This window comes from Coffea arabica, chromosome 6e (genome assembly GCF_036785885.1).
Source record: "Coffea arabica cultivar ET-39 chromosome 6e, Coffea Arabica ET-39 HiFi, whole genome shotgun sequence".
NCBI lineage: Eukaryota > Viridiplantae > Streptophyta > Magnoliopsida > Gentianales > Rubiaceae > Coffea > Coffea arabica.
The window spans coordinates 33648731-33670641 of record NC_092321.1 but is presented as its reverse complement, the minus strand read 5'-3'; the positions used below and the strand labels follow the sequence as shown (position 1 = coordinate 33670641).

Sequence of the window (21911 nt, the reverse complement as noted above, 5' to 3'; positions counted from 1 at the left end):
TGAAAGATCTTGGAGTTCTTGGTTGTTATTATTTGTGGACTTCCTTGTTTTGTGTCGTGGTTGATAGTTGTAGTAAAAAAAAAAAAGACAAAAAAAAAAGAAGAAAGAAAAGAGGAATTGGTTGGCAAGAGAAAAAAAACAAAAGGAAAGGAAAGAAAGGGGCAACCGAATTGTTTTGAATAGGGAACCAAATCTGATTTGTGCAATCTTTCTTGGAGTAGAATTTGGAAGTTACCAAAAGTTGTTTCAAGAAGATTACCAAAGGTTGTTTCAAGAAGGTTTCCAAAAGTTGTTTCAAGAAGGTTACCAAAAGTTGTTTCAAGAAGGTTACCAAAAGTTGTTCAAGAGGAAGAGGATTTTCAAAAGGTTTCCAAAAACTAACTTGTTTCCAAAATCAATTAGGAAACTAAGTAAAGCACTTGGATAACTCTTTGTACTCACTTCGACACTCTCTCTCCTACCTTTTTAGGAAACTTTCCTAAACTCTCTCATCCATTTTTTTTTTGGAAACTTTCCTAAATTCTCTCATCCATTTTTTAGGAAACTTTCCTAAACTCTCTCATCCATTTCTTTTGGAAACTTTCCTAAAGTCTCCCATCTATTTTTAGGAAACATTCCTAAATTCTCTCATACATTTTTAGGACCTTTCCTAAATTCTCTCATCCATTTTTTTAGGAAACTCTCCTAAAATTCTCTCATCCATTTTTAGGACCTTTCCTATATTCTCTCATCCACTTTAGGAAACTCTCCTATATTCTCTTCCTAGATTCTAGGAACACTTTCCTACATTTTCTCCTACATTCTTGTGGTTACACTTGTGGAAAGGTTGGTAACGGTTGTTGGACTTGAGCAGCATTTCTCAACTACCTAACCCAACAGGTAAAGGTATTTGGTAAGTCCATTAGAGTGACATCCATATACACGAGTGCGAGTGGATACACGTAAGGGAGCGTTAAAGGCAATATCTTCGGTTTCGTTGCTAACTTTTTGCAGGTTCCCTCATACGTCATGGCGAGTATAAGACGCATAAAAGCTAGCCCACAACATTGTCTTCCTGATCCTAAGGGAGTCAAAGAAGTGGCATTACGTGGTGTAGATGAGCAATTGGACCTCGTCAAATCTCAGTTGCTTGGTTGGTTTTATACTCGTTGCGGTGTCAAAGATAAAATTTGTAGCTTGGCCATTGATGGTAGTTGTGAAGTCAATCTTGCAAGTGCTATCATGGTTGAGAAATTAAATCTTCCAACCATTGATCATCTTCAACCGTACAAGTTGACGAGCACTCATGGGGATGTTTGGGTTACTAAGCACACACTTGTACCTATTCAAATCGGCAAATATGTGGATGAGGTGTTGTGTGATGTAGTCCCAATTCAAGTGACACATGTGTTGTTGGGCAAAGGCAAGTTCAGCTGATCTTGGTGTGTTCCATTCCAAAATCAATTGTAGACGTTGCAAGCCTCCATGGAGTTGGTACTCCAAGAGTTAAACCCCCTTGGTATCCATTCATGGAACAATGTCAACTCAAATCAGTCCACACCAAAGGGGAGTTGATTCGAGCTCATCTTGAAGGGAACACTCCATATTTTAGAAATGGTTGTGTACCAAGGGTTCGTTTAAAGAACAAGTACCTCAATGACCATTATGATTTTCGTCTTGCTCTTAGTCCACGTGCAGCTCCAACATCACCAAATCCGCCTTGGTGCCTTGCAAGTGTGTTCGAGCCGGAGTTCGATTTCACGGGATACACTTCATACCACTTTGAGGACCCTTACCTCATGACCACAAACAATAAAGTTGAGCATACATTGAAGATGGTTTGTGAGATTCAAGGTTCGACGAGGGTTATTTTCCAACTTAGCACATGGGCTTTGCATTGGATGTCATCTGTAGCCATCATAACAAGATTGAGTCGAAGGCATGTAACTCGTCTTGTCACCATTCGTGCTTCAATTTGTGGGCAAATTGCTTTTAAGAGGAGGGGAATGATGAGAATATAAAGACCAAGGCCCATTCAAGCACATGGGGAATTGGAAGATTCAAGTGAAGACTAGTTGATTGCACGAATGCTTGAGTTTAGTAGGATTATTTGATTTTCCTCGTTGATTTTGGTTATTTCTCATTTTAAAAAGTCTAGGTAATTAAGATAGTTTAATTGCGGCCCATTTGTTAGTAAGTAAGGCCCAAAATCTTTCTTAAGTATGTAGGGTAGTTTGGTCAACTTTTGGATTAGGGTTAATGCTTGTAAGGGCTATAAATAGCCCCACTTCCTCTTTGTTTTGAGATCAGTTTTTGACTATTAAATACAATTAGTGAGTTTTCACTTTCTCTTTGGCAAGAGAGTTGCCTTTGAATACTTGAGAATCTTCTCAAGTTATTCACCCGAACTTATCAATCGAGTATCTCCTTGATTGTGGCGTTCTACTATCTCCAATTTGGTTCGTTAATTCGAGTAGTTACGGGTTGAGATAATATCAAAATTGTTCGTGACTTCTAGGGATTAGTTGGGTCAAATTTCCGCTGCCTAAACCATGGTGTTTTGTTGTCTAGATCGGGGTTTCACATCACTAACTCAAATTCATCACCCCAACCATCCAAAATCACTTGATATAAGCATTACAACCACAAATACAAGCTACTTATATTGCACCCTTGAACCACAAATAAGCTAACAACGACTCTAGTATTAAAAGTAAAGAGAGATTTCTTGGCAAGATACCTTAAAACCACAAGAAGATAGTGGTTTAGTCTTTCCTCCTCCAAAACAACTCCACCAAAACCATCAAGCTTCCTAGTTGAGCACTTGTATGGTGTAGTTTCCAATTTGGTTGGCTAAAACTCAAGATTTGAGCAAGTTTGGAAGCAAGAAATTGAAGAGCTCTCTCTTGTTTCTCCCCTCAAGAAAGTCAGCCAAGAAGCAAGAAAAATGAAGATATTTTGGGTCAAATTTTGGTTTTTAGTAAAGGTGAAAATTAGGTCAAAGTCCAACCTCCAATGGGTTTGCAACACTTGGCCCTTCTAGTGTTTTCTCTAATCGTTTGGCTTCCAATGGTTACATCATATAACAAACCTCTAATTATCCTCTAGCACCTTGTATAATAATAACACTTAGCACAAAAATCACTTAGTCACCAAACTTATATCGCACTAGCGGGTCCCACGTCTATAACGCACTTCAAATTAACGTACACTAACTCATACTAGGAAAATGAATTTAAAACTGTACTTGCTTGTAAAAATGCATAGAAATTTTAATATTTCCAAGGAAAGTATAAAATGTAGGCAAAGAAATAAAATAATGCTGAGAAAATGTGAAAATTTTTTGGGTTCTCACAGAACCAAACCCTAAATTTTATACTGTTGGAAGCTCTATGAGTCTAGTTTTAAACGCAATAAACTGAACTCAATTCCGACTTTTCTATATGAAGTTATAGCCAATTTTCCAAACCTGCGTAGAGCTTCCTGCAAAAATTTCCAAATTGCTAACAACTTGAGAAAATGAAACTTTTCTTAACAAAATCACTCCCTTGGCTCAAAGTCAACATACATTTGAAGATTAAGGTTTAACAAAGTATCTTAAGCAAAAACCTTGTCAAAATCACCATAAAAATGACTAATATTTCTACATAGAAGCATATATCAAACTCACCATAATTTTCCCCATCAAAGCTACTAAGGTTTTCATGGAACGTACCTAATTCTTCTTCTTTATCATATAAAGAGGCATATAGTATGATTCTTAACAAAGCAATCCACCAAAATCCACATATAAAGCTTGTAAACTAATGATCGAACCAAACACGTAAAGCTGAAAATTTTCCAGCAACAAACTATCAAGAAAACAACTTGCAAACAACTAAAATCCCCCATAAAATTCCTCCCTTTTAACTCCTATCATCCATACATCAAGTAAACTCAAGTATAAGAAGAGAAAACTAAGTTTTCTAGCAATTTTTACCTTCTTCCACACAAGACTAAGGTTGGAAATGAAACAAGAAGTCCTTTCTCCAAAAACTCCTCCAAGCTTCCTTCCAACTTGCTTCAAAGATTGATGGAGTAAAGTAGGTTTCCTTCTTTGGTTTCTCACTAATTTGGACTAGAAATTTGGCTTTTCTCTCCCTTTTTTTTTCCTCAAAATTTCGTTGACCATAGCAAGAAAAGAAGAAGTTTTGGATCAAATGGATGCTTGGTGAGATAAGAATGAGTTTTAGTCTTGGTCAACGTTGACTGGATGGTTGACAAGTGGCAAGAATCCAACTCAAGTCGAGAATCCAACTCAAGTCCATCTAATTAACCCAAATATCTCTCTTTCTTCCAATTAGCTACACCTCTTATCACAAAAATTCTTTTGCACAAAACTCCTTCTAATCTTCCAAATTTATTGTACATACCTCACTTGTCAGTCACACTAGTAAAATGCACTATGAAATTTAACATGCACTAAATTATGGAAGAATAAGATAAAACTTTTGACTCAATCATTAAAGTATCTAAGAAATTAAGGCAATTGAATTAAACCAAAAGAAAATATAAACTAGCTTATTCAAACATAAGGAAAATTATAAGAAAAATATAAAATAATTTTTGAATCCTCATAAGTTCACTTGTAGTTCTAATATTGCCCCCCAATTTTTGTGTCGAAAAAGTCAAAATTGTGAGAACCCGAATTTCCTTACTTTATTTTATTTTATTTTATTTCTTCGAATACATTTTTCTTTACTTTATCTTATTGCCTTAATTTTCTAGATATTTTTATAAGTGAGTTAAGTTTTTAAATCATTTTTCATGTATAAGATAGTGCATGTTAAATTCGTAGTGCATTATGGTAGTGGGACCCACTAATGTGGTATGTGCGATAAATTTTTGACGATTAGGAGGAGTTTTGCTCAAAGGGATATGATTTTATATGGTGTTAAGGGATAATTAGAGGTTGACTAAATATTTTAGTGATTGAAAGACCATTAGATGAGGATTAACCACTGGAGGACACTTGTCAACAAAGCTTTGGATCTTTGACTTTGACTTCAACCTTTCTTATCCTTTAATACACCAAAAATTTACCAAGACAATCCATAACCTTCTTCTTCTTGGCTGAAAATTGGAGAGGGAAAAGAGAGAGAAAACCTTCATCTTCCATCACCATTTCTTGCTTGAATCTTGAGTTTTAAGCGTTAATCTTGCAATCTACTCCCTAAAAGTTGACTTTTAAGGAAGATTAAGGGCTTTGGTGGAGTGATTTGGGAGAAAGGAGCACTTGGTTTCCATTTCTTCTTAGGGTATTAAGGTAATTATATCAAGAAGCTCTCTTTTCTTTATTTACTTACTTATGAGTGGATTTAAGGTATGATTTTCGTAGTTTTCATGAGAAATTTCATGGTTTAAGTAGTGATTGAAAAATTTCAGCTTTGAAGGTGAAATTTCGGATTTGATATGATGCTTTGAGATTGGCCATGATCTAGTAGTTTTGCCATGTGAATCTTCTAACTTTTACAAGTTATTTTGGCTTGCTTATGGAACATTTTAGCTTGTAGGGGAAAATTTCAGCCTAGGGTTTCCATTTTCTAGCTTTATTATAGTAGTTCTTGAGCTAGATAATTGGCTATTTTGGGTGGTTTTGTGGCCTTAAAAAAGTGTACTTTATAGCCTATAACTTGTGATTGTGATTGAGGTTGGATTGCTGCGAATGTTGGTGTTGAATTTGGATGGAAAAGTTAAGAAAATAAGGGGAAGTGTTGCTGCAAATTTTCCCGCAGGAGACTCTGAGCAGTCTTGGAAAATTTATTATATCTTGGCGTAGAAAAATCCAAATTTAGTTCTTCTTATTGCATTTGAAACTAGATTCAGAGTGCACTCTACCGTGAAAATTTCAGAAGTTTTCTCAATTCCTATGAATATCTATGATTTTCCAAAGTTGACGAATCTACCTGATAAAGCAGCAACTTGAGACTGGAATTTGACTGATTTATGGACAGAATCTTAGAAATGTGTATTCTGAAAATTGTAGTCCTTTGAGTCTATTTTCCAACGGTATAAAGTTTATAAATTTTAGACTTAAGAAGCTTGTGATATGATTTTTCAAACAGTGTCGCGTAAAATTGGAGAAAATTCTGTTTTCTAAAGTTGTTCTTGCTTCCATTTCCAACTTTAAGTTGGAGTTGTTAAACCATTGTGAACTTGGTTTTATTATTGGAATGAGGAACATCTTAGTTACTCATGTCCCTTGGGTCTAAATATTCTCTTTTCACTTCAAAACCATATTTGCGTCGTTGCACTAGTAATTACTTGGATTTTCTTTGGCTCACCTAAGTTTTGAATAGTTGAGCCATAATACTTTATTTTGGTTGTTTTTAGGGTTTGTTGATGATCAAGGACATAACCCAAGGGTGAACTTTTGACGTTATTTTGTTTAAACTATGCATGTTTCTTGATATCTTGATGTGAATGATACCACGTGTTATGTGTTGAATACTGAACTTAATGAGACGAGAGTGTACTTTATCACACTCGTCCTCCCCTTCTTGAATAATCTTTTATTTGTTTGAGTTTGATTGACCTGTACTTGTATTTGTGCTTGTACTTGACTTGTAAGTGCTAAGCGGCAGCATGTACCGCACTCAATCCGAGTGGGAGGTGCCTCTCATCCCGTCTCAATACTTTTACCTTGATTAAGTCGATTGCAGAGTTATTTCATCGACCCTAATGCTGAGTGGCAGCATATAGCGTTAATCTTGAAAATCTTGATTGAGTTCGAGTGAGTGAGTAAGTCATGACGAGAGTTGGGCAGGCGATCTGCTAACCTTTGGGATACGCCCTAGGAAAAAGTGGGGTCGTCACAAAAATAGGTGGCACTACCGCAGAAGAATTTGATTAGATAGCAAATAAAACTTAAAGCAATACATTGGTCACCAAAAATCATCCCGGACAAAATTGATTTTAGTGAAAAAGTTTAGAGACAAAAATGGCAATTTCCCTTTTTCAAAATATCAAACCCTACTAATTTTTTTTTCTAAGCCACAAATCCCACTCCTTTATAGAGTCAACTGTCAAGTCAATTTCGTAAGATCAATCTCCATATTTTGGAAAGGTGCTTGTTACTTCAGATAAAATTATTAATGTATATAACCCTTACTCTATACCCTCCTATAGTAGGGATAAAAATGGAAGTTTCCCTCTAAGGGATGAGAATACCCGGTAATCATCATTATGGTTAACGACATTTTTTAATCTTCTTAACAATAAGAATAAAATTCAGTCGCATTTGTATTAACCAATTTCAAGAGAAAAGTTAGTTATATAACAAAATGAGAACCAAACCTAATTGGCAAAGCTATAGGAAAAGGTATCCAGCCCCCCACTGGCCAAAGAAGAGCTATTCTTAGAGAAATTTTGTGGGGGACTCGGATCACCAGTAGTTTATCGCTACTTCTGAGATGTGATGTACTGTTGCCAAAATGCACAATTCCGCATAACTCCCTTGGTATAAACAAATTGGACTTTATTCCTAAAGAAAAAGAAATAAAAATTATAAATTGGTATAAGATGATTACAAGACATTGAATCAAGACACATATGAACATATTTCTAGAACTGCATTGTATAGCCCCATTATCTTTTTAATAGGTTATATGCTGGCAAATCTTGTATACAGGAGATGTCTTCCAATGCAAGTTCACGTTCCAGTTGGGTTCTTGTTGACTTGAGGACATCCTAAAACGAAGAATTTGAAATCAATAGATATCGAGAGATGCAATGCCAATAATTTGGCTTGCATAGTCAAATATGTAGAGTGGTAAGTAGAAGTTTCTCACATTGAATTCCATATATGATGCACGTTTGGCGAGCCACTGAGCATCCAACAATTTAAAGGCAACGCAGAAAAGGTTGTCAAAGGCCATTTCATCTTCACCAAGTAAGTCTAGAAAGTGAATTCCAGCCAAAGTACTTGGTTTTCCTGAAAGAGTAATACTACAAACTAAATGCTCCATCATAAGCAAGCAAAACTAATAATCTCACCCCACCCTTCCCCCTTAAAATGATTTCTAAGAAATGCAATTAAACCTCAATAAAGAATAACTTACAAAACAAAAGAAACTCGATTCCTTTTGCCCAAGTACAGTTAGGAAGACCATAGGAACAATTAGTACGGTTTTAGGAAGGCCATATTTTTCACACACACACAATGAAGTTGCAATATGTGCGTGTAGACACACCCCTCAAAGATTCTGTTCAGAAGCAAATAAATTGAAAGATTCAGAGGGATGCACAAAACTGAAACTGGTTATATACTTTCCATTAATTATTGAATCTTGTCTTACAATAGCCACTATTATAACTGGCATTAATTGGACACATGGTCTTGCATTTCAAGCATGTCAATTAATCTTCATAAGGAGATATAGAAAGTTCACAGGACCAATTTAAAATTCACAAACCAAAAAGCTAGAGTAAACTGGGGAATGAGTCACATGATGTCCTCCATGAAAAATTGGAAATTTTATCCTGATTAAATACTACAATGACCTGTCATAGATCAACAAAATGCTAATCATCAACAATTACCACCTCTGCTCAATGACAAAAATACTTCTTCAACAAGGCAATATTTTCATCCAATAAGGACAAAATAAGTTGGCTTATGTTGTTAAAGAGGTCAAAATTCATGTGAACAGACAGTCGGAAGTGAGTCATGATTCAAAATAGTTACATATGAAGGTTTACTGGTGTGGTCATAAGGCTAGAAATTATGGTTAGAGAAACCAACTTGTAGTCATACAGGGAATTCATTATAATGGGTAGGAACAAGTATAGCATGTTGATCGTATTTGGGTGGATTGTAGTTAGAAAATGTTCAGCAAGATGCATCATGCATGAGACTGGTGTTGCAAGCCAAGCTGGTTATCATGTTGGTAGCTCAGACAAAAAAGACATCAGTATTCAGGGTTACTTTGGACAAAGCAGTAAGGGTGTGGAATCCTGTTTTAGCTCAGACAATAAAGACATCAGTCATCAGGTTTACTTTGGCCAAAGCAGTGAGGATGCGGACATGATGCAAAAAGGTGTTAAGCAAGATCGAGATCCAATTCAAAAAAGGTGCAATGCAACAGAGGCACAACCCAAAATATAAAATCATGCAAAAAAAATGGCTCTAATATTCGCTCTAATCAGTTTTGAGTCCCTTTTTTTACTTGTTTGTACATTTAATCCGATTTCAGTAACTATATATGATAGACTATTGTGATGTCTTAAAGTTGCCTTCATGTCAGAAGCACCAGAAAACATCCTAACTGGTTACAATTTGAGGATAAAGAGGAAGATGTACACCAGTTTCCACCTATTATCACAAGGCAACATAAAAACCAACCACTTTTTTTTTTGGTGGGGGGGGGGGGGGGGTTTGGGCGCATTTGGTGATGCATGGGTTACGTGTTTTTCTGTTTTCATTTGTAAAATTTAACAAACAAAAACACAAAACCCTATTTGCTAAAATTCCTAGTTTTGTAAAACAAAAGGAAAACATTTATGGAAATGAGGCCTGTTTTCTAGAATGCCAGGTGCTGTTCTTCAACTATTTAAAATTCTAGAAACATAAAGAGATTAAATTTAAAACATTGTTTATTTTTCATCTCCACTCAATCATAGTCCCTTATCCAACCATACCACATGACATCCCACCCCACCCGTTGCCACCCAATCTAGGTTGGTCTGCCCTGGGCCATACCCCACCCGTAGGGCAGTCATCTGAGCTTAGTTAGTTGGGTTTCGACAAGCCCAAGCCCAGCACAATGAAAAAATCTTTACTTGGTCTGAGGCCGACCTGCCCACAGTTCACATACAAGGCCTTACATCGGATTAGCCCGTTTATTCAGAATTTGGAATGGTTAATTATCATATATCAGAGCCAAAAATCGGTCCCTTTGTACCATATGCTTAAACCAAACATATAATCAATTAGCTGGTCAACCAGTGAAATTTTTTACCTGATTGAAGATCTAACATCTGCACCAACATAAATGAAACATTGATGCCAGCTACAGCAAAAGGGTACTCCCATTCAGATCTGTTTCCGTCTCTTTTATGCAACAAATTCTGGAAAGCTTCCTGTTACAGTGACATAGAAGAAAGGGCAAAGACGTAATAGGTTAACAAGCCAAACTCATTAGCCCACTTACGATCACTATGTTACGCAAAGGATGAACCATGATATCAATATAAATGGTAAAGCTAAGCCTCCAAAATTTTCCATATCCACAAAAAAAAAATGTGAATGTTAACTGTACAAATCTAACACATCTTAAGTCAACTTGCCAACCAGAACTTGTGTCCCACATCAAATCCAGTAAACTTAAATCTTATGTTCTCTAGTCATTTTCAGCTTACAATAAACAAATCTGTAACACTACTTATTCTGTAAATCATGGATGTATACAATTCATACGAAGATTAAACAAAACACTACAGGATACCAATCATTAGAAAGCACAGTAATAGTATTACATTTGGCAACCCACAATAGTGAAGATACTGCCAAACAGCTAATGAATATCAGAGCTGCAATGCTATCTACTGTCACTTCTTCTAGTTTTTATTTTCTAATATTTTATCAGTTCCAATTTTTATGGAAAGCACAATCTTGAAAGCTTTTTCAGCCTGACAACACATCAACGATGCTATATAAAAGATAGTGTTGGTGTCCCAGATGATGTGAAAAGAAAAACTCTCATGGAAATGGAAGTAGATCCACACTACATGTTTTCACAGTACCAAATAGTCCAGAGAACCTCATCATTGACAAACATCTGAGTGGCCAACGCCATATCTTCCAGCACCATGCATTTCCAGCGGGCTGAGGCATTATTCTATCCAATTATACATTCTTAATTCTAGAAGAATTATTGTTCGCACTCAAACAAAATCCCATATTCCACCTAGAAAAATGTCTCTGTAAAATAATAAGCATTGCATAGCTGACCAAACTAATCAACGGTTGCCTATAACCCTAAACCCGTAACTGCTCCATGAGGAAAATTCTTGGGCCCTTTTCATATATTTCTACACATGAATACCAAAGATTTTGAAAATTGCATTGGGTAACAATGAAATCAACAATAGGATAACATTAAAAGATTTCTGCACCATTAATGTGCCTGAAATAGTGTCAAGTTACCCAAGCCACCTTCTGGATATATTTTCCTTCCACATTTAAGTCATTTATCCTAATGAGCAAGTTGAAGAAAGTGAATCAAACAAGATGGACAAAGGAAGCCACCAGCGATTGGATGCAGAAATTTTCAATTGCAATTGAGAAAAATTAGCATACACAACAACCAATCAAAAGAATATGAAATATGGCCTTTTCCGCCAGCGCCTCATTTGTATTCCCACCCCCACTATTGGAAGAGTCTACAGTAAACGGTATCATTGTCTAGGCTCTCATGGGAAGGGAGAATAGATCTCCCATAAAAAACTGGTCTAACATGCAAGACTATTGTGTACACTCAATGGTCTTATCATCTAAGGTTTGCATAGGGTACACTTGTTCCTCCACGTAATCTACTGTTTAGCACTATAGTACATTCATCAATTCTTCTACAACAATTTCGCTTTTTATTTTAAATGTAAGAGAAACTTTTGTATGATAGCTTAGCAATGCAGAAAATGCATTCATGCCAGCTAGGAAGGTCAAAGGGGTAACCCCTCCTCGTACCCCTTGCCTACCCGTTCTGATAGTATGACAACAAAAAACCATGCACATGAAACAAAATTCATACCGGGTACGTCTTAGCAAAGAAGATAAGATTTTCCAATGATATAAATCCTCCGCCCCTGACACACAACATAAACACCATATGAGTACAAATACTTGCCATACATGCATTCCATTAGGCAGATAACCCTACAACCTGAAGTCTGTTGAAGGATCAGACCCTTGCCAACCCATCTCTTTCCATTGTTCTGATTTAAGGGATGGGAGCTCCTTATTAGGATAAGCTAACCTCCACAGATGTCTAAGTGCATCCTACCAACAGAAAGAAAAAGGTATACAAAGAAATTTGTAATTGCATCTTAACTAGCATATAACATGAGGAAAATCAGATAGAGATAGACGCAAACATAACTCTGAACTGGAAAGCCTTCTACTTCATCATAGACAACTAGTCATGCCTCAAAAATGGTACATTTCATGCTGGGGTGGAGATTCATATGGCCACTAGCATAAATTTAACCCAACAAGCATACTAACAATTAACAGATCAATCATGACCACGAATTTGGTAGGCAACGTATTGGTCCAGTAGATAACAACTTCTTGCAATTCAGATTCAAATTCTCTCAAGTTACTTCATTGATCTACCATTCTTCAGTTAATATCCAAGTATACAATAAAGACCTCCATAATATTTTAAACCATGCTGTTCAACAAATGTAACTTCTTTCCCTTTTATCTTGCTGCAATTTTTAACACCTTCCTCCCACCCTCCCCTGAATAAAAAAAAGACAAATTAACAAAGAAAAATACTAAACATGTGTAATTGCTTTAGCAAATAACATAACAAAAACTATAGAAAAGTAAACAGCAAAATTCTGTTGCAATTAATATTACACAGAAATTGCATAAACTCATACTTGATGCTGCAAATAATCGCCATCAAAAGAAACTGCCAGCCTCTGTTTTAGATGCTTGAGTCTTGCTTCCTATGATAATCCAATTAAAAAATCAAAAAGAAATAATGCAGTATGCATCCGCCCAGAAAGAAAACAGACTGTACAAGAAAAGAGTATCATATTGTCAACAGCAAAACATGAATAATGAATAACAAAATGCAAGTTAATTTATTGGGGAAGAGATGCAAAAGAAATGTGAGACATTTAAGCATTTCTAGCAAAAGCACTGTGAAAAGACATTTGAGCTTTTCTAGAAGTGCATGAGAAATTATAATGCCTAGTTCTGTTAATGTGCAAAAGATGCAAAAGCAACTGGAATTGATGTTTATTACATACTTTTCTTTATGCTGAAATCTGAATTTGACCCTGTTATGGCTCAAAAATTAGCAAACCTTCCTATCCTAGCAGAGACATCTATCACATTATAAGTGTTTCCTCACCTGATATTTCAGGTATTCAGCTTGCATGAAAGAGGTAACTTTGCCTTGGATTAGCAACTTTAACAAAAGGAAAAGGGACGATTCTAGTGGATGGTGGATGACAGTAGACGAGGCGATCCATATTAAACAAGAGTGTCTACCCTTTGCTACAGCAATTGCTTGCTTAATAAATTAGAAGAAAAGAGCATTTAAGTTGCTCCCTGACTATGCTTCAAGCTGCCAATCTGGGACTGGAGTATTGGGATCAAGCATTCCTACATAAAACTACCACAATATAGATGGTAGAGGCTGTGAAAGCTGTGGAGGACCATAAGCATGTAACCGTTGCTGTAAGGTTGGTCATACCACCGATTATTGTTTGGCCCCTGTTGCTGGGCTGCTAAGATATGCTAATGCAGTCGTATCTGAGACTTCTGAAGGCACAACTTATTCTGGTTCTCTAGTTCTACCATTTTACAGGACAACTATATCTACACCCAAGGAAGAGTATCATGAATTTTGTGTGCCAGTAAAATCATTCTTCCATAAAGGCAACCCATCTGCATATTTTTATTCAAATTAAGCCACTTATTATATGTTACACAAGTTTGGCATCTTCTTCAATCCTTCATTGCCTTTTAGTTTTTCAAATGCTCCATTACTTGTTTCGCAGAAACTATACAAGTCATCAAACGGCTAGAGGCTGAAAACAGATTTCTGTTTTCTATAAAACAACATGATCACACACCAGGACTAAGAATTCTTAGGATAATTAGAACCTATCTCATACCAGATAGCTAATCTATGACTCCAGATAGCAATTTTATCAAAAGGAAAAAGGATGATTATAGTGGATGGTGGTAGAGGAGGCAATCTATATTAAACATGTGCCTACCCTTTCCTACAGCTATTGCTTAATGGATTAGAAGAAAACAGCATGTGCAGTTGCTCCCTGACTACACTTAAAGCTGCCAATCTAGGACTGGAGTCTTGGGATCAAACATTCCTACATAAAACTACCACAATATAGATGCTAGAGGTAGTGAAAGCAGCAGAGGACCATAAACATGTAATTGTCACTGTAAGGTTGGTCATGCACTGATTATTGCCCTGTTGCTATGCTGCTACGATCTGCTAATTCACTTCTTAAGGCACTAAATTCTGGTTCTAGTCCTATTATTTTGCAGACAACCATATCCATACCCAAGGAAGAGTATCATGAGTTTTGTGTGCCAGTAACATCATTTTTCCAGAAAGGCAACTCATCTGCATAGATTATTCAAATAAAACTACTTATGATGTGTCACGCAAGTTTGGCATTTTCTGTAATCTTCCATTGCTTTTTTGTTTTTCTAATGCTCCATTAATTGTTTCTCACAGACTATGCAAGTCTTCAAACAGCTAGATGCTGAAAAGGGATTTCTGTTCTCTATAAAACAACTTATCTCGTCCTGAAAGCTAATCTATGACTCACAGCAAATGACAATAACGGTGATTATGTAGGACAACATACATGGGATCTTGCCAACTAACATAGCAGAAGCATGAGAAAATGGTAGCCTGTTTTGGGGGAAGAAGAACAAAACAACTAATAAACCAAAACTCAATCCTTATTCATCTCTTTGTAAAGAATAACTTAGAAAATTAAGTCTTAATAAACAAAAAGCTTCTTAAAACACTCCAATTTGCATTCTGAATACGGAACTTACTAGTTGTAGAACTCTTGAATTTAGGCACTTACCCATAACAAGGACTCCAATTACTAATCTAACAAAGTAAAGACTCCAAGACATGATTCTGGAAATTTCTGGTGACAACTGAAAGACCAAAGGACCGCTTGAGACCTAAGCACTATAAGTACTAAAACTAAAGATACAACTAATTCTTGCTTCCAATTAGGGTGTTAATGTCCACGGCAGTTGAAGCTCGAGGAAAATCATGAAAATCGTTGAACTTAGATTTCCTAGAGCTATTTCTTGATTGCATCATTTTCTCCAGGTTTGAAAAACTCAGATCTCAAGTTTTGAAGTATAATAAGATGAATGACCCAAGGGTCTGAAACAAGTTGAAAGGACAACTGCAATTCTGAAAGCTTCTCTTGCCATTTACTTGGGGGAGTAACACGTAACATTGGGGCCTCATTGGTAGAGTATCTGGAAACTCTCTGAGGACAAAGTCAATTATTGGAGCTAATAGATAGAAAACTTTTCTAACTTTTCTAGGCATTGGTCCCAAACTTGCTGAACCTCTGATGTTAGCATGAACTCTTCCATATGTTCTGCTATAGCAAACTCATCCTCTTTGGCTGAAACAAAGCCATCCACAGACTTAGTTTCTGGAATTTCCTTAACTAGAAAATTCCTGTCTACGTCCATTTTAGGTTCATCTTCACAATTTCGACGATCTACTGCTGTTTTACCCTCATCAAACACATCAAGGTTAGTAGGCAATTCTGAAAGTTCAGCAATTGTTATTCAGAATCAATAGCCAAAACTTTAGAATTCTCAGCTTTGAGAAGAGAAGCATTAATCAGATTCTCATTTTCTAACCTTTCCGCCTGTCGAATAATTGGAATAGAGTGGTGATAGAGATAGGTGGCAAAAATCCACTAAGGTTTATAGGAGGCATTGGAAGGATGTGTCGAATGCCCAAGCATTGATTTGGCATGCTTTTGATGACAAGGAACCAACTTGGGAGTTGAGTTCGTTTTCTGATTTCCATCAGCAGGGGTATTTTAATAATTTGGTTAGCTGCAGGAATTTCATGTTTATGGTAATTTCTGTTTAGTAATTATTTTGGTAATTAGTCTTTTAGTCGTTATGGGGAATAAGAAAGCTTAGCTTTCTAGTAGAAAGCTAGAAAGCTATTCTAGTTAGGAGTCCTAATTAGGATTGGAGTTGGCTTTGTTCTAGTGTCTATAAATAACCACTTCTCCACAAAGAGAAGGCAGATTTTTGTCATTAATAAAATTTTCCTGCAGACTCAACGCCTTTCTTAGGGTTGTGTGATACATCCCAACTTTAGGTGTGATGCCTAAAGATTCCTAGGAATGATTCCTAGAATTACTAATCAGTTTTTCACCTTCTTAAGCATATTCTTTCATCCTATTCCAAGTTGCTATTATAAATTTGAGTGAAATTCAATATCTAAGCCTTTCTACAAAGCTGTTGTGCCTACCAAGTGTTCGTGCTGCGTCAGGTGGTCTTAGTGCTGTTCTAATGGCATCACCACCTGGTTTAATTCAAGGAAACTGCAAAACTTCCAGCTTGGTATAGGAGGCTCCTCAACAATTTAGGTTGCATATAGTAGTGGAGTAAACCTTGGCATATACCCTTTTGATGGACCACAAAACTGTCCTAACAGCTTTTGATGACGTTAGAAGGGAAAATACTCTTCCAAGAGTTGCGTTCTCATCTCCTCCAAGTATAAAAAATATCCTGTGTGTGCCATCACATCTCTTTCAACTCTAAACCACCACATCTTAGCCCATCCAACAAGTTTAGCCTTTGGCAAATAGGGTTTTGTTATAATGCACAAGATTATGGTAGTCAAAGCAATATTCAAAAGAAGTAAAACACCTACAGAATATGCCATCAAAAGATGAAACAAACATTGTGATTTCCTTGAAGAAAATCAGTATGTTCACTCAATCATGGAGAAGAAGAAAGAAATATGGCTGATTAACAGGAAGAAAGTTTGGGCTCTAATACCAAACTGATGTAGAGAAGAAAGAAATATGGCTGACTAAGTGAAAGAAAGTTTGAGCTCTGACACCAAACTGATGTAGGACAAGATATAAGAGAGATTGCCTACTAATGCTAGTGGAAGAATGAGAGGATTGTGCTCTGTTTCTGGGCTGTGAACAATACCCGTGGGAACAGAAGAGGGGAAGAAGAATAAATCAATTAATGAACCAAAATTCAATCTTTATTCATCAAATTCTCTGTAAAGAATAAAGAAATAAGAATTTATAAACCAAAAGCTCCCTAAAACACTCCAATTTCCATTCTGAATAGGACAATAGCTAGTTATAGAACTCTAGAACTTTTAGGAACTTACCCTCAAACAAGGACACCAATTACTTATCTAATAAAATAACGACCCAATAAAGACTCAAAGACGCGATTCTCAAATTTTCCCGTGACAAATAAAAGACCAAAGTACCCTTTGAGACCTAAATAATAGTAACTTCTAAAGCTAAATTAACTAATTCTTGCTCCCAATTAAGCTGTTAATCTTCAGGTCAGTTGAAGCTTGAGAAAAATCATGAAAATCTTTGAGGTTTGGATTCTCAGATCTCTTTCTTGACTTGATCAGGTGGCATATAGGATAAATCCTGATAGTTAAAAAAAGTTACAAGGGCTGCTAGAAACATTCTTACTCAGAGCAGCTATTGGAGAGGCTTACAAGCAAATATTCTCGTATCAGATATATATCCAGGGAGAATAAATCTAACCAGATATGAGCATGTTAAGCCAAGCTATGCTATCAAAGGATCATGAGTGCATATTCCACAAAAATTCCTAGCTCCAATTGCACAGTGGTGATAAAGATCTAAGACAACCTATTTCTGAGTGCTACCATACAATTCACTTGTCCAAAGAAGTGTCGAGAAAGATTTGACAACCATATTAAGTTCGTCATAATTCCAGACAAAGCAGAAAGAACAAACTTTCCCAGCAGTAGAGTACCTATGATATTTCCAGATATAATATTCTCTTAAGAAGACTGCCAATGAGATCTGAAATAACAAGTGATACCTGTAAATGACTCAGCAAAGGTGGTAAAATCTTCCTTTTCACTCCATCTTGAGGAGCTGAAGCAAATGGCAGAAGCCTTCCGATAAAAGATCCAGATCCAAAAACAATATTTGCTACCAACGGCAAAAGAAATTGTCAATAAGGCAACATTAAACTAATAAAAATTCTGCACAAGATGGCTGTTCATGGTAATTCGCAGTGCTTTGATAAACCCAGCGAGCATATTCAGATGAGCTTAAAATGCTTGAATTGAAAACATATCATCTGTATCCTATGAAGCATCAATATTAATCCTATTCAAAGTTATAAAAACTAAAGGGAAAGGCACACCCAATGTTTCTGAAAGCCAAAAGATTTATTAAAAAAAAAGAGAGAGAGAGAGAGAAGGATTGGTAGTTCTGCCTTTAAAAATCTAAGAACATGACAGTTATTGGTAATTGGGAGCATAGGCTATGTTTTGGTTTCATTTTGGATTGGGTGGTGCAATTTTACCCTTTCTTATGAGTCTACAATTTGAGTCCAAAGAGCGATAAAGAAAGTTTAATGCCAAACCCCTTTTTCTGGCTTTAAATTAGTACAGATAGTATCTTTAGCTTTAAATTAGTACAGATGTTTGCCTAATGCAATAAAAAATCTTGAAAAGCTGTAACTAGCAAAGCTCTAATAACAACAGATATCACAACTACGTTAGTAAAAAATTAAGCTGTAAATTCTCCTAATTGCATATGCTAGAAAATCAAGAAAATAATGCAAACATGTGAAACCAAAAAAAGAAACTGGTAACCTATAAGCATAGGATAGGAGTAAGATATTATTTCCTATACCAATTTTATGTGCATATCATGCACAAGTAGAATGTGTAATCTCTCCATTTCAATTAAAATGTCGTGGATTCATGTGGCACAAAACGTATTTCTGGTTTGAAGACAGAAACACGTAAATCACCACAGGAATAAATTGAATGTTGAGAAGATATTAGTTGACACATGATAAGCAAGCAAGTAGACAATACTTCAGGAAACACTCACAAAAGCAAAACAATTTCAAGTGGAGTAGATGATACTTAAAAGTAGTTCTATATAAAGCTGCTGATTTTAATACATATCAAACCATTTGACAAAGTAATACTTAATACTGGGCTGAGATACATTTCCAATAACCACTTAAAAAATTCCCTTCAGATTAATAGGAACAAATTCAAGCAGTTGATTTAGTTACTCATGGGATGTGTTACCATCTCAGTGCATCACAATGCTACCAATTCTTGGTTAGGAAGGTCAAATCGGATGGGTGATACCCAATACACAACTTCACAGGTCAGCATTTCCCTATCAACAGCCCAAGTATAGATGCACCTCAACCGACATAACCAAAAGTCCTTTCATCATCAAACAAGCCTAAATCAGTGTTCTGTGATGCTTAACATATATGCAAATTGTCGCACTTGTGCTGTGAGCACAAAATTCAGGATAATCTTTTTTAACTTTTTGAACTCAAGAGTTCATGGCATGCTCCCACATGATTACTCTGAGAATTCAAGGCATGCTCCCAAGTGATTACATTTGTCATACTTTTCCAGAAGTGCTTCAAGCTCAACTACAAACTGACTTGATAAATGAGTCCCATAGGACCATGGTTGGGAAACAAACAAATTAATACATCTAACTAAAATTAACAATAGTTGGAACAATAAACAAAATTAAACTAAGATAGAAACATTATACATTTATTTGAAGGAAAAGCATTGTAATTATAGATGACCACAATTTCCAAAAGTTATGGCAATCCTCACATTATAAGAAATTTCTGTTGTTCAAAAGGCAGAAATCCCCACCATACAAACGACCTTTTATGCTTGATGATTGATATTTAGATCACTATCACTCTAACAAGCCAATAACTGTTCAGCTAACAAATTACTTTTGCATGCACAATGAGAAAGAAAAGCAATGACGATAAAATCCTCACTAACTACTAATACTCTCCTATGAAACAGGTAAATGCGTTAAGAGGAATCAGTTAATCCACAATCTGAGTTGACACAGATCTCAATCAATGCCTATGGGTCTGATTGTTCAATCCCACCTATTACATATGTCGGACATGCAGCAAAACCTCTAAAACCATGAAGCAAAACTGAAATTTCAGATTTAATTTAACCATAACATGGTCGATTAGCAAGTTTTCCCATGAAAATAACAATAACCAGAAAAAATCGCAGTGTGCTGTTCTGTATAACAAATTTTTATTTAGTTTTCCCATTTGCAAGTGACACATCTCAACCAGAAAAACTCGTAGCATGCTATTCTGTATAACAAATTTTTGCTTAGTTTTCCCATTTGAAAGTGACATATCTTCTGAGACAATCTCAACACAAATCGCTAAACCTATCCAATTGGTCATTGCATAACATGTACATCCTTCTTCAACAGCCTTAGTTACATTTAAAAAAGCATAACAAACTTTGACAAATTGAGGCAGGAAAATTAACATAGGTGGATCTTAACAAAGTTTCCTGCAGCATTACAGGTGCAAGACCACAATTAAGACACAATGTGCCATGAAGAAGGAAGGGGGTGGGATATTAAACAGCACATACCCAACCACTGAGCCCATTGTGCAATTAATTGAGAAAAAAGCATTGCCCAGTGCAAGTTTTCTCTGCTCCGTCCATCATCCAAAAGATCTGCAAGTGTACATTCCTATAAAGAAAAGACATAACAAAATAAGCCAACAAAAGCTCCCAACTACCTACTTTTTCTACTTTCCTAAAAGCATCTAAATTCCTTCCATACAATAGGTGAACTCATAGGGCTCCCCAATCCGTCTTGATTCACTTAGTTCCTACTAAGTCTACAAGAAATTAGCCCATACCAGTCTTCCATTTATCCTAAACCAAAAAGCCAAAACGTCCATCATAACTGGAAAAAAAATAGTCAAAGGGTAGCACTTCATTGCCAATTTAATAGAAACAAAAAAAAAATTGTTCATTTGCTACAAAAATTAGTACCAATGCCCTTTGGCCTTAAAACTCACTCATCCAAAATTATCCTCCCCTCTCTGTTAATTAGGCAAATAGGCAACAGAACATGCCCTTCTCACAATTTTTCCCTAATTTCTGAATGGGATTATGTCTCCCATACCTGAGCTGCATATACACAACAAACAAAGTATGATTCAATAAAACCCTAACCCTAATTATACCAATTAACAAAAATTCTGAACTGCTTCTTCTTTCCATAAATCGATAGAATCAAAATACATCAACAACAAACCTCAGAAGCCTTATCATGGTCGTATTGTTGATTCCCAAGTAACGGCTCATTCAAAGGATCTACTCCCGAACAATCCAAATGCTCGTCCCTTTTCCCGTCAACATCTCCATGGTGAAGCCTTCTCCTCAAAGTCCGAGACGTCATTGATCAAAATTAAGTGCAGAAAAAAAAAACCCAAAGGAAGAAAAGAAAAAAAAAAAACTCCTCCTGTATTATGAACTGTAAAAAATTAGAAGATTTATTTCAGACTCAAAAACAATTTATCTTTCGTTTTTTTTTTCTGTCCTTGAGAGAGTCGGCGATAAATCTTTCCTCACAATGAAACAGTCTCATTGATACAAGCAAGCAACCGAGCTGGTACAGCCTCGAAGGAACATTGCCCCTAAATTTATACTCTTATACCATTTAAAAGAAAAGTTTCTTTTTTATTTTAAGGTTCTTTTTTGGTTTGGGCTAATTGCAGTTTAGGCCCTATGCTCAAATTTCAAGCCTCTTCCAGGTGATCGTGAGTCGGGTGCTCGTCTCTTTCACCATTTAGCTAATCTGATCCATACCTTGCGAGCCAGTTATTTTCTAACCATTATCCACCCAACATATCAGCGGGGGTACTCACTGAAATAGGGTTGGATCAACGGGTACCTATTCCACCCCACTTATCATTTAATTTTTAAAAAAAATAATTTATACTAATTGAATTTTATATTTTATACATTCATCTAAGATTTAATAAAGATTTTTTCTCAAAAAAGTTTCCCACCAAGAAACAAGCATGCAAAGAGAATACAAGATAAAGG

General features: G+C 36.0%; 1 protein-coding gene across 3 annotated transcripts; it reads right to left on the bottom strand.

The window, feature by feature from the left end:
- Positions 1–7459: 7459 nt before the first annotated feature.
- Positions 7460–21666, bottom strand: LOC113696242 (uncharacterized). 3 transcript variants are annotated; one of them, XM_027215650.2, is made up of 9 exons: positions 21118–21640; positions 20442–20544; positions 17843–17955; positions 12625–12693; positions 11901–12016; positions 11769–11823; positions 9978–10098; positions 7809–7951; positions 7460–7707 (listed from the first exon to the last, which is right to left on the bottom strand). In XM_027215650.2, the coding sequence occupies exons 1-9, from the start codon at positions 21259–21261 to the stop codon at positions 7606–7608; spliced, it is 966 nt and encodes a 321-aa protein (XP_027071451.1). In that variant the 5' UTR covers positions 21262–21640; the 3' UTR covers positions 7460–7605. The 3 variants fall into 3 exon arrangements, with proteins under 3 accessions (XP_027071451.1, XP_027071452.1, XP_071911826.1); XM_072055725.1 differs by lacking the exon at positions 7460–7707 and having other exon boundaries at positions 7891–8222; positions 21118–21666; XM_027215651.2 differs by lacking the exons at positions 11769–11823; positions 11901–12016 and having other exon boundaries at positions 21118–21643.
- Positions 21667–21911: the final 245 nt, after the last annotated feature.